Source organism: Elephas maximus, chromosome 4 (assembly GCF_024166365.1).
Source record: "Elephas maximus indicus isolate mEleMax1 chromosome 4, mEleMax1 primary haplotype, whole genome shotgun sequence".
Lineage (NCBI taxonomy): Eukaryota > Metazoa > Chordata > Mammalia > Proboscidea > Elephantidae > Elephas > Elephas maximus.
In genome coordinates this window covers 124,680,727-124,694,682 of record NC_064822.1, presented here as the reverse complement: position 1 = coordinate 124,694,682, position 13,956 = coordinate 124,680,727, and the positions used below count along the sequence as shown (strand labels likewise).

Below are 13,956 nucleotides of genomic sequence, written 5' to 3'. Positions count from 1 at the left end.
TCTTTGGTTATGCATTTGACACTTATTTAATGGGAAGAACTTGTTTTGAGGTCACCTACTGAAAATCCCTGGGAAACGGATTAGAATATAAACCCACAAGCCAGGTCGACCAGGGGCAAGGAAACATTTGGGAATTTGTATTTGGTCTGTGTACATTAAAAACGTCTTAAGCTTTAAGCTTCTGGTGACTCAAACTCGGGGGTTAACATCACTAAAACCGTAATGAAACGCCTTTTACTAAATCGCCAGAAAGATCTACCCATTAAAAAAAAAAAAAAGGCCAGTGGTGTCAACACTCAGAATGAGGTCTAAAAAGGGTCGAGTTTAACTTCAAAGGAAACGGGCATCCCACCTCCGGGGGGCGGCCAGGACCCCGACTGGGTAACGAGTACGTCCTCTCAGTGCCCAGCGCCGCCGGACCCGGGAGAGCCCGGAGCAGGTCAGAGCGCCGGCCGTGGGGCGAGGGACCGAGGTGGAGGGGCCGGGGCCCACGCGACCACTCCACCCCGGCCTGGAACGCCCTAGGCACCTGGGGGCGGTGTCCGCCGGACAGGGTCCGTGGAGGGCCCGGCCTCGGTCGTGCGGGGCTCCTCCAGGCGCCCGCCCCGCCCCCGCTCTGACTCAGCATCCCAGCCTCCCACAAGGGGCGGGAGCGCCCCGTACTGGGCCATGCCAGGTCTCCGCCGCCCCGGCCCCGCGCGGCCTCCCCCTCCGCCCGCGCTCGCCCCACTTACCGACCCGGGTCTTCGCCGCTCCACCGCCAGCGGGCTCCCGCGGCCTCCGCGCGCCCGGGAACACTTCCGGTTTCGCAAGCCCTTGCTGAGGGCCACGTGACCGACTGCCGGCGCTGCGCGTGCGCATGCGCGCCTGGCCACCGCCTCCCCGGCCGCTGCCGCGTGCGGCCGGGAGGATAGGATGTTTGGAGACCCCGTCCGCAGCCTCTGCGCCACCGTCCCCTGATTCTCAAAGTGAAGCCGGGATCCGACACAGTGAACGATGACTCTCATCCCCACAACTGTAAAACTCTCCCTATCCCCGAGCGCCAGAACAGTGCGGAATAACTGGAAAAAATATTGAACTAGGGATTACAAACATTCTAATAGTCACAGGCGGGCAGTTTTGGACGTGTGAGGGACTACCTATCACAAGGAACTATCATAGAGAGTTGTATTTATTTTAAAGACTACTTTGGTTGCAGCGACGCTAGTAACCGTCTCAATAATTCAGACGTGAAATTCTTACTGTGATCATGTTCACTTAATTCTTTCAGACTGTACTTTGGAAAACGGTAATATCCGGGAACTGAAGTACTAACACTAGGTCCTGCAATGTTCATGTGGCCAAGATCTTAAGCAGTTATTCTTGGAGGGTTCCTTCTTGCCTACCGTCAGCACCGCAGCATTTCTCGACTTGAGAGCACAGTGACTCCTGCTGACCTAGTGCTACATTTCTGAAAGGCCAGGTGAGAAAAAGGTGGCTTCTCATGTGGAAACTACAACAACCAATGAAATGGGAAACCATGGGACAGTGGTTAAGAGCAGAGGCTTCTGAATCTAAGGAACGTGGGCTAGAGTCCCAGCTCTCAACTTTACATGTTCTTACCTTTCTAATAGAAGTAACAAAAAGTCAACTTTTATTGTTACAAAGTTACTTTATTACAATTTTAAACAATGTGTAAGTGATGGAATTACTCTAACAGATCAATATTCATTGCTCACAATTCTGTTTTCCCACATTGTTGCTGTGTTTTTAGGTGCCATAGAGTCGGTTGCGACTCATAGCGACCCTGCTTACAGCAGAACGAAACACTGCTGGGTCCTGTGCCATCCTCACAATCACTGCTATGCTTGAGCTCATTGTTGCAGCTGTGTCATTCCATCTCATTGAGTCCTTCCCTCTTTTTTGCCAACCCTCTAACAAGCCTAATGTTCTCCAGGGACTGGTCCCTCCTGATAACATGTCCAAAGTAAGTTGAGACAAAGTCTCCTCATCCTCACTTCTAAGCATTCTGGGTGTATTTCTTCCGAGACAGATTTGTTCACTCTTCTGGCAGTCCATGGTATATTCAATATCCTTTGCCAGCACCGTAACTCAAAGGCATCAATTCTTCTTTGGTTTTCCTTATTCATTGTCCAGCTTTCGCATGCATGTGAGGCAAGTGAAAATACCATGGCTTGGGTCAGGCACATCTTCGTCCTGAAAGTCCCATCTTTGCTTTTTAATACTTTAAAGGGGTCTTTTGCAGCAGATTTGCCCAATGCAAGCAAGTTGTTTGCATTTCAGTTTTCCCGTAGCAGATGCAGGGAGACAACCTGTCAAAGCCCCTTCCTACAGTAAACTCACAGATCAAAGTTGTATGGAAGAAAATGTGAATTAACTGAGCCAAAGGCCGTGATTTAAATGTTTACTACATAACTAGTGATGCACATTAAAATAGTACATATATTTTCTTAAAGGTCAAGCCATTTATAAACCAATTAATGTTAGCATTAAGATTTAAATAAATGCTTAGGCACAGAATTAAACCAGGCATCATAAAATCTTTGTGGTTCCATAGCCAAGTCACACAAATCCTTACTCTTTTAGCTTCAAGATTATCTCACCTTTAACAGGTAAGGGTCAACTCTTGAGACAATTATTTGGGTACCTGCTTTGGAAACTAAGTACTATTCAAATAAGGTTATTCATGATAAACAAGGTTTCCTAATTGCTATGGTACTTCCTAAGTAAAGTGCTCTGGGGAGCTTCAAAGAATTAACATGGGAATTATGCATGATTACAATAATATGAAGTTTAATTTCTACTACAGACGCTGAGTTTCCATGTCTTGATTTCGCTTAGCTCTCAACACACGTGAATCTTCAGAAGGGCTTTAAAGAGCCAGGAGAAAAGAAGGTGTCACCTTCACATATATGCAATAGTACAGTATTAATAGCTACTACCGAGCCATTAGGTGCAGGTTTAACTCATCAAATTCTCCTAACAACCCTATGAGGTAGCTACCATTATTTCCCCTATCTTACAAATGGGGATATTGAGGCAGAAAGAGGTTATTTAATTTGCCCAAGGTTCTAAAACCACTTACTGGCCATACTGGTATTTGAACCTACTTAATCTGGCTCCAGAGACTGTACTGTCTAAACTCTTAGCCACTATGCTATGCTACTTATTAGTATGTTTTGAATAATTACTACCATTGCAATAGATGCAATGATTTCTCCCATAGGACGGGGGACCTACCAAAGAAACACTCAGCTTTCACTATTTCTTAAAACTTTTATATTGAAGTATAATATACATTCCACTTATTTTTACAATTAACTGTCAGTTTAGTACCTTTCCATGATGCAAGGAAAAATGTTTAAAATCTCTTCTGGAATGAACCCCAGAAAAAGATTCATGTGCACAACTTAGAATAAAATTGTAGGAAGTTTACAGACCCACTGAAGCTCATGCATGAAACTTTTAAGGGGTACACGGACCACAGGTTAAAAAGCAAACAAACCCTCCTGAAATATTAGGCTTTTAGAATTTTAACTTAGAGTCACTGTATTCTGCTCGTCAGTTTTGTCCTTCCTTTCTCCTTAATTTTTCACTATTATTACTGATTGTTCTTCCTTTTGCTTTCTTGCATAGCCACAAATAAAAATGGCAGAAAGCAGAGGAAGGTGCTTCCAGTAATTAAATGGGTAGATACAAATTACAAGCATCATAAACACATAGGTGTATTTTGCTATAAATAAATCCAATAAAAGGTTTAGAAAAAAGAAATTTGAAGCTTTTATTCCTATGAAAAGATTCACATAGGGTTTTCTAGTGCATTTTTAAAGGATTCCATTTAACAGAATTGTATATCTTTTTAGCAGCATTAACTAAAGCATCCATATACCCATATCTGCACACTTTATATGGAAAATCAAGGAGAGATTAAGATTAAAAAATATGAAAAGTATTTATAATAATTCCAAAAAAGACTTGGTGGATTTCACTACACAAAATTTATTATTTGTTTTATAAAAAATGTTTAACACTGGCCTACTTTTAAATCCATTAATTTTTGAAACCATTCTCTTTTGTGGAGTACACATTAGCAATGAAACCATTTAAAGAAATGTAGTAATGCCTATCTACAAAAAATTAGTTTCGATTGTTGTATTCCCCCCATACTTTGTCTGCACACATAAAAGAAAATAAAACTTCTCAAACATTTTATATTCAGCGATTTTTTATAAAGTACTTTGCTTTCCACCAGTATGGGCTTTATAAAGGACTTAAAAGTTTCAAAAAAAAAAAAAAAAAATGAAGGTACTAGGATAACTCTGCCGTATCTTTTAACAGCATTTTAATATAGAACAATTTGAGTCAACATGCAAGCAACTTCTTGTTGTCACATGCCTGCACTGAGGAAATACTATACCCATTTTACAGAAAAATCCCAATACATATATTGCAGTAAGCTTAAAGCAATGTTAAAAAGACAAGGTGAATGGCACACAGAAATCACATCTTTATATATTATTAACTGCAATTCCTGATCATGAAGTAGGCACAGGGAGATCCAGTCCTCAGGGCTTCGCTCTCTGGAAGAACACCTGTAAATAAAGTATTAGTACAATTAGTACTGATGTGAGAAGATGCCACCTTTTACCTGAAGAATGACTCCAAGTTACTGAATGCTAGCCACTTTTTCAAAATACAATAGACACTTAAAACATCTCATATACTTCAAATATCCACACATAATCCAAGATAAGAACTTTCAGTTTTTAAGAATTTGATAAACTCTTGATATAACTTAGGTTAACATCATCCAAATGGAAAACGATTGAAATATGGTATTACTTCCAATGCTATGAAACTGAAGTGGTCACAAGAAAATAGGCCCTTGACACCTTTTTACTCATTGCTACTACTGCCAAAATTAACACTGGGAAAGTAAATTTTGAGGAAGAAACAAACAAATCAAAGCTAAAAAGATATCAGTTTCTCTCCCTTAAGGAATTTGTATCTGATGATAAAAAAAAAATTTCCATTATGGTATGTTCACACAATGGATTATTAAGCATTGATAAAGAACAATGATGAATCCGTGAAACATTTTATAACATGGAGGAATCTGGAAGGCATTATGCTGAGTGAAATTAGTCAGCTGCAAAAGGACAAATATTGTATGAGACCACTATTATAAGAACTCGAGAAATAGTTTAAACAGAGAAGAGAATATTCTTTGATGGTTACAAGAAGTTGGGGGAGGGAGAGAGGTTTTCACTAATTAGATAAGAACTATAGGTGAAGGGAAAGACAACACACAATACAGGAGAGGTCAGCACAACTGGACTAAACCAAAAGCAAGGAAGTTTCCTGAATAAACTGAATGCTTTGAAGGCCAGCGTAGCAGGGGCGGGGGTTTGAGGACCATGGCTTCAGGGGACATCTAAGTAAACTGGCATAATAAAATCTATTAAGAAAACATTCTGCATCCCACTTTGGAGAGCGGCGTCTGGGGCCTTAAACGCTAGCAAGCAGCCATCTAAGATGCATCAATTGGTCTCAACCCACCTGAAGCAAAGGAGAATGAAGAACACCAAAGACACAGGGTAATTATGAGCCCAAGAGACAGAAAGGGCCACATAAACCAGGGACTACATCGCCTGAACTAGATGGTGCCCGGCCACAACTGATAACTGCCCTGACAGGGAACACGACAGAGAACCCCTGAGGCAGCAGGAGAGCAGTGGGATGCGGACCCCAAATTCTTGTAGAAAGTCCAGACTTACTGGTCTGACTGAGACTAGAAGGACCCCGGAGGTCACGGTCCCCAGACCTTCTGTTAGCCCAAGACAGGAATCATTCCCAAAGCTAACTCTTTAGACAGGGATTGGACTAGACTATGGGATAGACAATGATACTGGTGAAGAATGAGCTTCTTGGATCAAGTAGACACATAAGACTATGTTGGCATCTTCTGTCTGAAGGGGAGATGAAAGGGTAGAGAGGGTCAGAAGCTGGCCAAATGGACACGAAAAGAAATAGAGGAGGGAAGGAGTGTGCTGTCTCATCAGGGGGAGAGCAATTAGGAGTACACAGCAAAGTGTTTATAAATTTTTGCATGAGAGTCCGATTTGGTTTGTAAACTTTCACTTAAAGCATGATAAAAAATTAAAAAAAAAAATTCCAATTCAGCAGTTGAGACTATGCATGATTAGGATACAGGCTGCATTAGACACTGGCCTAATACTACGCAGCACCTCACACAGGTACGTGCCAAGTAAGCATCAGAGATTGTAAATGGTAAGTAGTGACGTCACTGAGGAGAAAGACTGTATTTATCATTATATCCCTAGCACCTAGTGGAACTGATATTCATTTAACACATAATCCATTGACTCGGTGCAGAGAAAAAATGATCACTATGTAAGAAAAAGAAAGCCTTACAAGGAGGTTATGCTTGAGGTAAGCCTAGAAGAATGGATGGTTGCTAATGAGGCAGGATTTCTGAACAATGGCAGCAAGTATAGCAAAGACTTCCTACAAGAGAAGCCCGAAAGGTAGACTGAGAACAGAATTAAAAAAAAAAAGAAACGCGAACTTCTTTTCAGTAAACAATAGGGAGTCAATGAGAAGGCTATAGGGCAGGGGAATACTGTGAAGATTGTTTAATATTTTCAAACAGATCAAGGAAGGGGATATTAGAGACAGTGAACCCAAGCTTATGTCAGAGACAGGAAGAGAAGACCAGCAAGATCTGAGGACCAACTGGATATGACAGAGTGGGCACAAAGGAAGGAACTTCGTTTTTTCCAAATAGAAAAATAACGCTGTCACTGAAAGGAAACTAAGGAGGCAGAGAAGTTGGGCTTGCAAGGAAGACATTTTACAAATGTTGTATAGATGAATAAATAAATCTGGAGCACAAGCCTGTGGCACTGTACCTAGATCTACTGTTACAGATATTTCTAATTGAGAGGTAAACATTTTAGAGTCCTTTAATCGTTTGATTAGTTATTTAACAGGTATTAACTCTGGATCCCTGGTGGTGCAATGGTTAAGCACTCAGGTGCTAACTGAAAGCTTGGTGGTTTGAACCAATCATTATTTCCACAGGAGAAATATGCAGCAGTTTGCTTTCATAAAGATTACAGCCTTGGAAATCTGATGGGGCAGTTCTACTGTGTCCTATACGGTCACTATGAGTTGAATTCGACTCAATGACATTTTTTTTTTTTTTACCTCCACAGGCATTTTCTTTTTTAAGGAAGTGAGTATGGGCCGAGGTGAGAGGAGAAAGCAGAGAACAAGTATATTTGTTCTCACAGGTAAATAATAACTATAAATATTCTTCTCACAAACTCTTTGAGACATTTAAGTTGTCAAACTACTACTAGGAAAAAAAAACTGACAAGGGAAGATCCTAGAGCCCCAGTCAAAGGACGGTACGTTATTTACTCAGTCCCTTGATTTATGAATTCTACCAACTGGCTAGGAAGAAAGAACCAGGAAGCCATTCATTAAGTTACTAGCTACTAAGAAATTTGGTATAGTGCTTTGCACTCAAAATTTCTTGAACAAAGCAACAACAAAAAAATAAAGAATAGTTCCTCATGCTACCATGTGTAACTTTATTTCTAGGTCGTGAGCTCCTTGTGGCCAGGGAAAGTCAGCAGTTAACATAGCACGTGGTATATAGAAAGTAGTCACGTTGTGCTGAATGACTACCTTGGTGAGAATAACAGTTGTGTCTCGTGGACTTAATTGTATATATGTGAATATCAAACATTTGGTACTTCTTGCTAAGCTGCAGGGTTTATTTTTGAATTCAGTAATTTTATGAATGTACAAAGAGTTTCTGATGGCCAAATCTGAGAATTCTGTTTATCTGTTTTCCAATTCAGAAGTGTATAAATAGGGTATGACCAAAAAACTCATACTTCTCTTTTTATATTTTTAGCTCCTTCCTTTCAATTTAACATGGGCAACAGTTCTTAAACATTTCTCGTTCTCCTAGCCCTCTAGTTCCTATTTACTTCTATCACACAGCTATAAAAGAAGACTAACATTTTCATACCAATATACTCAGGCATGTACACATTCAATGTGCTTATCTAACTTTATGATCTTTCACAAGAGCTGAGCTGAAGGGGCTTCACAGGAAATTGAGGCATAATATCGATAACTGTAGATTCTTAGATTTTACAGCAAACGGATCCCCAAATAAGTAAAAATTGGTCAAACTATAATACAACACAGTATTTTGATAGATACTCTCTTTTGACACTGAAACGTTACCTAACTGCATGAAGGTATGTAAGTTTTCCAAATACTTACCTTTAAGTAATTTTTAAAAACTTTAGCGTCAGGCTGCTGAAGTGCTTGACAAAACTCCTGGGTGACCGGGAGGTGAGAGGAGAGAGAAGAGAACAGGTATATTTGTATTAAATCTGTCCTAATTCAAATCCACAGCATATTTATTACATGTTACCACTTCCCAAATCAACCCAAACAGTTCCTCACCACACAAACTTATATAGCATTTTAAAATGTAGTACTTGTCAGACAGCTGTCATAACTAAAATAAAGCCCCACCAGCCTTTCACTTTTGAAAACGTGGCTCTCCTGGGCAAGGTTCAGCTACATCTCCGAAGGATGGGCAGGACAAAAACTATACTGCTATGGTTGTTATCATCTAGTAAGAGGTTAACTAAGGAGGAGCTAGGCCAAAAGCAAAAGAGATAATTCTACCCAATGGAATTCTGCAAAAAGTGTAATCGAAAGGCATATGATCTTCACTGAGATGGAAAAACTAATTGCCAACTTTATATGGAAAGGAAAGAGGCCTCAGATAAGTAAAGCAATACTGAAGAACAAAGTAGGAGGCCTCACGTTACGTGATCTCAGGATATGTTATATAGCCACAGTGGTCAAAACAGCCTGATATTGCTACAACAACAGACACATAGCCTAATGGAACAGAATTGAGAACCTAGACATAAATCTATCCACCTATGGTCAGCTGATCTTCAACAAGGGGCCAAAGACCATTAAATGGGGAAGAGACTGTCTCTTCAATAAGTAGTGCTGGTAAAACTGGATGTCCATCTGTAAAAATTGAAACAGGACCCATACCTCACACCATACATAAAAACTAACTCAAACTGGATCAAAGACCTAAACATAAAACCTGAAACTATAAAGATCACAGAGGAAAAAACAGGGACAACTCTATGGCCATAACACATAGCATAAACAGAGTATCAAACATAACTAAAAACATACACCCAGCACAAGATGAACTAGATAAATGGGACCTCCTAAAAATTAAACACTTATGTTCAACAAGATCCTTCTCCACAGAGTCAGATGAGAACTTACAGATTGGGAAAATAAATTTTACCTACAATATATCTGACAAAGGGCTCATCTCTAAAATTTATAGAAAACTTTAACATCTCAATGATAAAAAGACAAACAATCCAATTAAAAAATGGGCAAAGGATATTAGCTATTAGAGAGATGCAAATCAAAACTACGATGAGATACCATCTCACCCCGACATTACAGGCACTAATCCAAAAAATAAAATCAGAAAATAACAAATGCTGGTGAGGTCGCAGGGAGACTGGAACTCTTATACAATGCTGGTGGGAATTTAAAATGGTACCACCGCCTTGGAAAATGGTATGGCGCTTCCTCAAAAATCTAGAAATAGAAATACCATATGATCCAGCAATCTCACTCCTAGGTATATGCCCTAAAGAAATAAGAACCATGACACGAATACACATATGCATACCCATGTTCATTGCAGCATTATTCACAATAGCAAAAAGATGGAAAGAACCTAAGTGCCCATCAACAGATGAATGGATTAACAAACTGTGGTACAGACATACAATGGAACAGTACGCAGTGATAAAGAATGATGACGAATTTGTGAAACATCTCATAACATGGATGAATTTGGAGGACATTATTTTTTTTTTATTGCTGAGTGAAATAAGTCAATCACAAAAGGACACATACTATATGAGACCATTACTATAAAGTAACAAAAGGTTTATACACAGAAAAAAAAACATTATTTGATGGTTACCAGGGAGGGGAGAGGAAGGGAAGAAATTCACCGTTTGGAAGACAAGTGAATATTGATGAAGGAAAAGGCAATACATTTTATGGGAGAAGTCAGTACAACATGACCAAGGCAAGAGAGGACACGGAGAGGAACGTACAAATAAAGGGCAACTATCATAGTCACCACATCATAGCTTAGACAATCCTGCAGCAATAGTAATAAACAATAATTTACAAATGGACAAATGGGTTAGGTAGATACACCAAGAGGTGTGAGAGGGTGTAAGGAAACACACCCATTGGTAAATAAAGGTTTGGTGGTAGATATTTCTACATGCATGATTATAAGTACGGCCGATATAGAACACACAAGGGGTAAAGCCAGAGAAACCTCTTAGATATAACCAAACACCTCGCAGGACAAGGTTCCTAGGTAAGAAGATAAAGGACCATAGACTCGGGGGACATTTACGTCATTTGGCACAGCACAGTACATAATGTTCTGCTTTGTTGAGCAGCATCTGGGGTCCTAAAAGCTTGCAAGCAGTCATCTAAGATATGATGGGTCTCTTCCCACCCCGTGCAAGGGAGAGTGAAGGAGAACAAGGACTCAAAGGAACAATTAGTCCAGAGGACTAATGGACACATGAATCACAGCCTACATGACCCCAAGACCAGAAGAACTAGATGGTGCCTGGGTACCACTACCAGCTGCTCTGACTGGGATCACAACAGAGGTCCTGGACAGGGCAGGAGAAAACTGTAGAACAAAAAATTCAAACTCCCGAAAAAGACTGGGCTTGCTGATCTAACAGAAACTGGAGGAACCCCCAAGACTATGGCCCTAAGACACCCTTCTGACCTGGAAATCAAGCCATACCCTGGGGCTGTCTCTCAGCCAAACAATAGACAAGCACATAAGATAAACAATATCCAAGAGGAATGTCCTCCTTAGAACAATCAATTATAAGACGAGCAGGCAGGGAAACCAGGGTGGAAATGGACAGAGTGCTGACACATTGTGGGGAGCAAAACCAAGGTCATGAAATACTTTATATACAAGCTATGAATAGGAAACTAATTTACTCTGTAAACTTTCACCTGAAGCGCAATTAAAAAAAAAAAAAAAGAGGGGGCATATGAAGAAAGGAAAACCTGGGGATCCTTATTAATTTCTTTTACAATCAAAATATTAGATAGAAATATAGTAACAACGTTGCTTCAGCTTCATTTAGCAACTGGAAGAAAGTTAGCTGTTCAAAACTGAACGGTAGGTTTCTACTTTTGATGGGCATTAATATTACATGAGTAATTAGTAGTTTATTATTTTAATTAAAGTATTAATCTACTTAAGTAACATAATTGAGAAAGTTCATCAGTATCTCCAAAGTGAAATTAGCAATTATAAATAAATTCATTTAAAAAGAGTTTTAAGATTACACATATTTGAGGTGATCTGCCCTACTTCTCATTCGATTTTTTTCAATGCCTCTTATAAACCAGCATTATAAAAACTTTTTTAAAAAACGCTGATGTTGATGAAGAAACAATTCTACACAAGAGATTCTAATTCTAGTCTTAATCAAAACTTTGATACCTTATCAGCTCTATGTGCCACTAGACAACAAATCTGGATAACTACATGCCAAGAAAATAACCAAATGCCATTATAAAATGCCTTTGTAGTACTGCAAAAGTATAAGGTAGCTGTGATGGCCAATATTGTATGTCAACTTGGCTGGGCCATGATTCTCAGTGTTTATATGTGATAATTTCCATGACTGAATCTGCTGTGAGTAGCCAATCAGTTGAAAGGGAGTTTCCTCGGAGATGTGGCCTGCATCCGAATATAAGCTGACATTCTGGCTTTTTTGCTTACTCTGGATCCTGCAGCTGCCTCCTGTTCACCTAACCTCTGGCTTTTGCGACTTGAGTTACCAGCTTCTCTGCAGACCTTGGGATTCACCGATGTTCACAGCCTGGCGGGGGGGAGCCTTGCTCTCTGACCTGTGGATCTTGGGTTTGCCAGCTCTTGCAGCTACGTGAATTGAGAGAAGCCTCTATCCTGATCCATGTACTTGGGACGTTCTAGCCTCTACAACTGCGTGAGCCGTTTCCTTGATATAAATCTTTCTCTCTATATATTTACACACTTTACTGGTTTGCTTCTCTAGAGAATCCAGCCTAAGAGAGTAACTTTCTAGCCAATTACTTCAAAACATAGTTTCAGGCTTACGAATCATGCACTGATATGCTTAGCATACATATAATTAACTATCTGGCGTAAACTTTTAAAACAGGGGGGGTTTTTTTATGCCATGGTCTCCTCTGGCAGTCTAGTAAAGCATACTGGACTCCTTTTAGGACAATATTTTTTTAAATGCATAAAATAAAGTGCAAGGGATAATAAATTATATTGAATTACGATTATAAAATATTTAAACTGATAGGATAGTAAGACTTATGAACTTATTAAATGACGAGGTCTACTGCATATCTAGTAACTACCACAATTTCAGAATAGTGATAAGCATAAACAATATTTTGAGATATCTGTATGATATGAGGAGACCCTGGCTGAATAATGGTTAAGTGCCATGGCTGCTAACCAAAAGGTTGTCAGTTTGAATCCACCAGGTGTTCCTTGAAAACTCGATGGGGCAGTTCTACTCTGTCCTATAGGGTTGCTATAAGTCGGAATTGACTTGACTGCAACAGGTTTTTATGGGTATGATATGGTAACACCTGTGATTTCTATTGGTGACAAAGTCATAGGTAATGCTAACACTATTGTGATTTGTGGCCTACATTTACAATGGTAGGAGATCTAAATTTATTTTAAAGGTTAGTGAAAAGGGAAACAATTTTTCCTATTCAATTTCACAGACCCCTGAGGTTTTAGCCTCCAGGCTAAGTACTCTTGCTATACTATATACAGTAAAAGATCAAGCTGAATGAAGTTTGGTATTCTTGAATCAAAATTAGTTTGATACCACATGACCCACCAGTTCCACTCCTAGGTATATACTCAAGAGACCTGAAAGCAGCAACATGAACAGACATATGTACACCAATGTTCACTGCAGCACTATTCACAATAGCGAGAAGGTGGAAACAACTGAAACGTCCATCAACTCATGAATGCATAAGCAAAATGTGGTATGTACATACAATGGAATATTACTCAGCCATGAAGAGGAATGAAGTCCTGATGCATGCCACAATATGGAAGAACCTTGAGGACATTATGCTGAGTGAAATAAGTCAGACACAAAAGGACAAATAGTGTACGATATCACTTATATGAAATAAGTGAATATACAGAAACGAAAAGTAATTGGTGGTTAGCAGCAGTGGGAGGGAGGGGGAAAAAAGGAGTCTTTGCTTAGAGGGCACTGTAGGTATGTTAAAGGTGGTAAAAGAGAGCGAAAATGGGTACACAACTTGACGAATGTAATCAACATCAACGAAGTGTACATGTAGAAATAGATGAAATAAAAAAATTCAGATTGAGTCACATGGTCACATTTTTAAAATTAAGAACAAAATCACTAGGACAGCTCTTACCTGAATTATTTCTGGTGCTACCTGCAAGGAGGGCAGGTATTCTTGTTGAAGATACTGAACACATTCTGGGCCCTGAAAATTAAAGGATACTTATAAACCAATTAACAAATCCAGTACTTTTTTTTTTTTTTTAAGGCTAATTTCTCTTTTGAAGTTGATTCCAACCAAAAGGCTTTAAGATGTCGATGACCCCCACCTGAGAATAACAGTTAACAAAAGGGTATCAGTCCACAGCTCTTCAACCTACTCTTCTCTGCACTAACATCTGGATTTCTTGTTTAATACTACTGCTCCTCTTTACCTTTCCTCCTCTACCTTGAC

General features: G+C 39.7%; 2 protein-coding genes across 4 annotated transcripts in view; both read right to left on the bottom strand.

The window, feature by feature from the left end:
- TBK1 (TANK binding kinase 1) overlaps window positions 1-816 on the bottom strand; it is a 53,019-nt gene extending 52,203 nt beyond the window's left edge. Inside the window, exon 1 of the mRNA XM_049883780.1 lies at window positions 735-816. The gene's annotated coding sequence lies outside the window, so the exon portion shown is untranslated. The remainder of the gene's footprint in view (window positions 1-734) is intronic.
- A 3,466-nt stretch (window positions 817-4,282) lies between these two features.
- The window catches only part of XPOT (exportin for tRNA), a 41,564-nt gene continuing 31,890 nt past the window's right edge, over window positions 4,283-13,956 (bottom strand). For all 3 annotated transcript variants that reach the window (XM_049883773.1, XM_049883771.1, XM_049883772.1), the window contains exons 23-25: window positions 13,636-13,707; window positions 8,326-8,382; window positions 4,283-4,592 (exon numbers count right to left, since the gene is read on the bottom strand). In XM_049883773.1, the coding sequence (XP_049739730.1) occupies window positions 4,566-4,592; window positions 8,326-8,382; window positions 13,636-13,707 (156 nt within the window). In that variant the 3' untranslated portion in view covers window positions 4,283-4,565. The remainder of the gene's footprint in view (window positions 4,593-8,325; window positions 8,383-13,635; window positions 13,708-13,956) is intronic.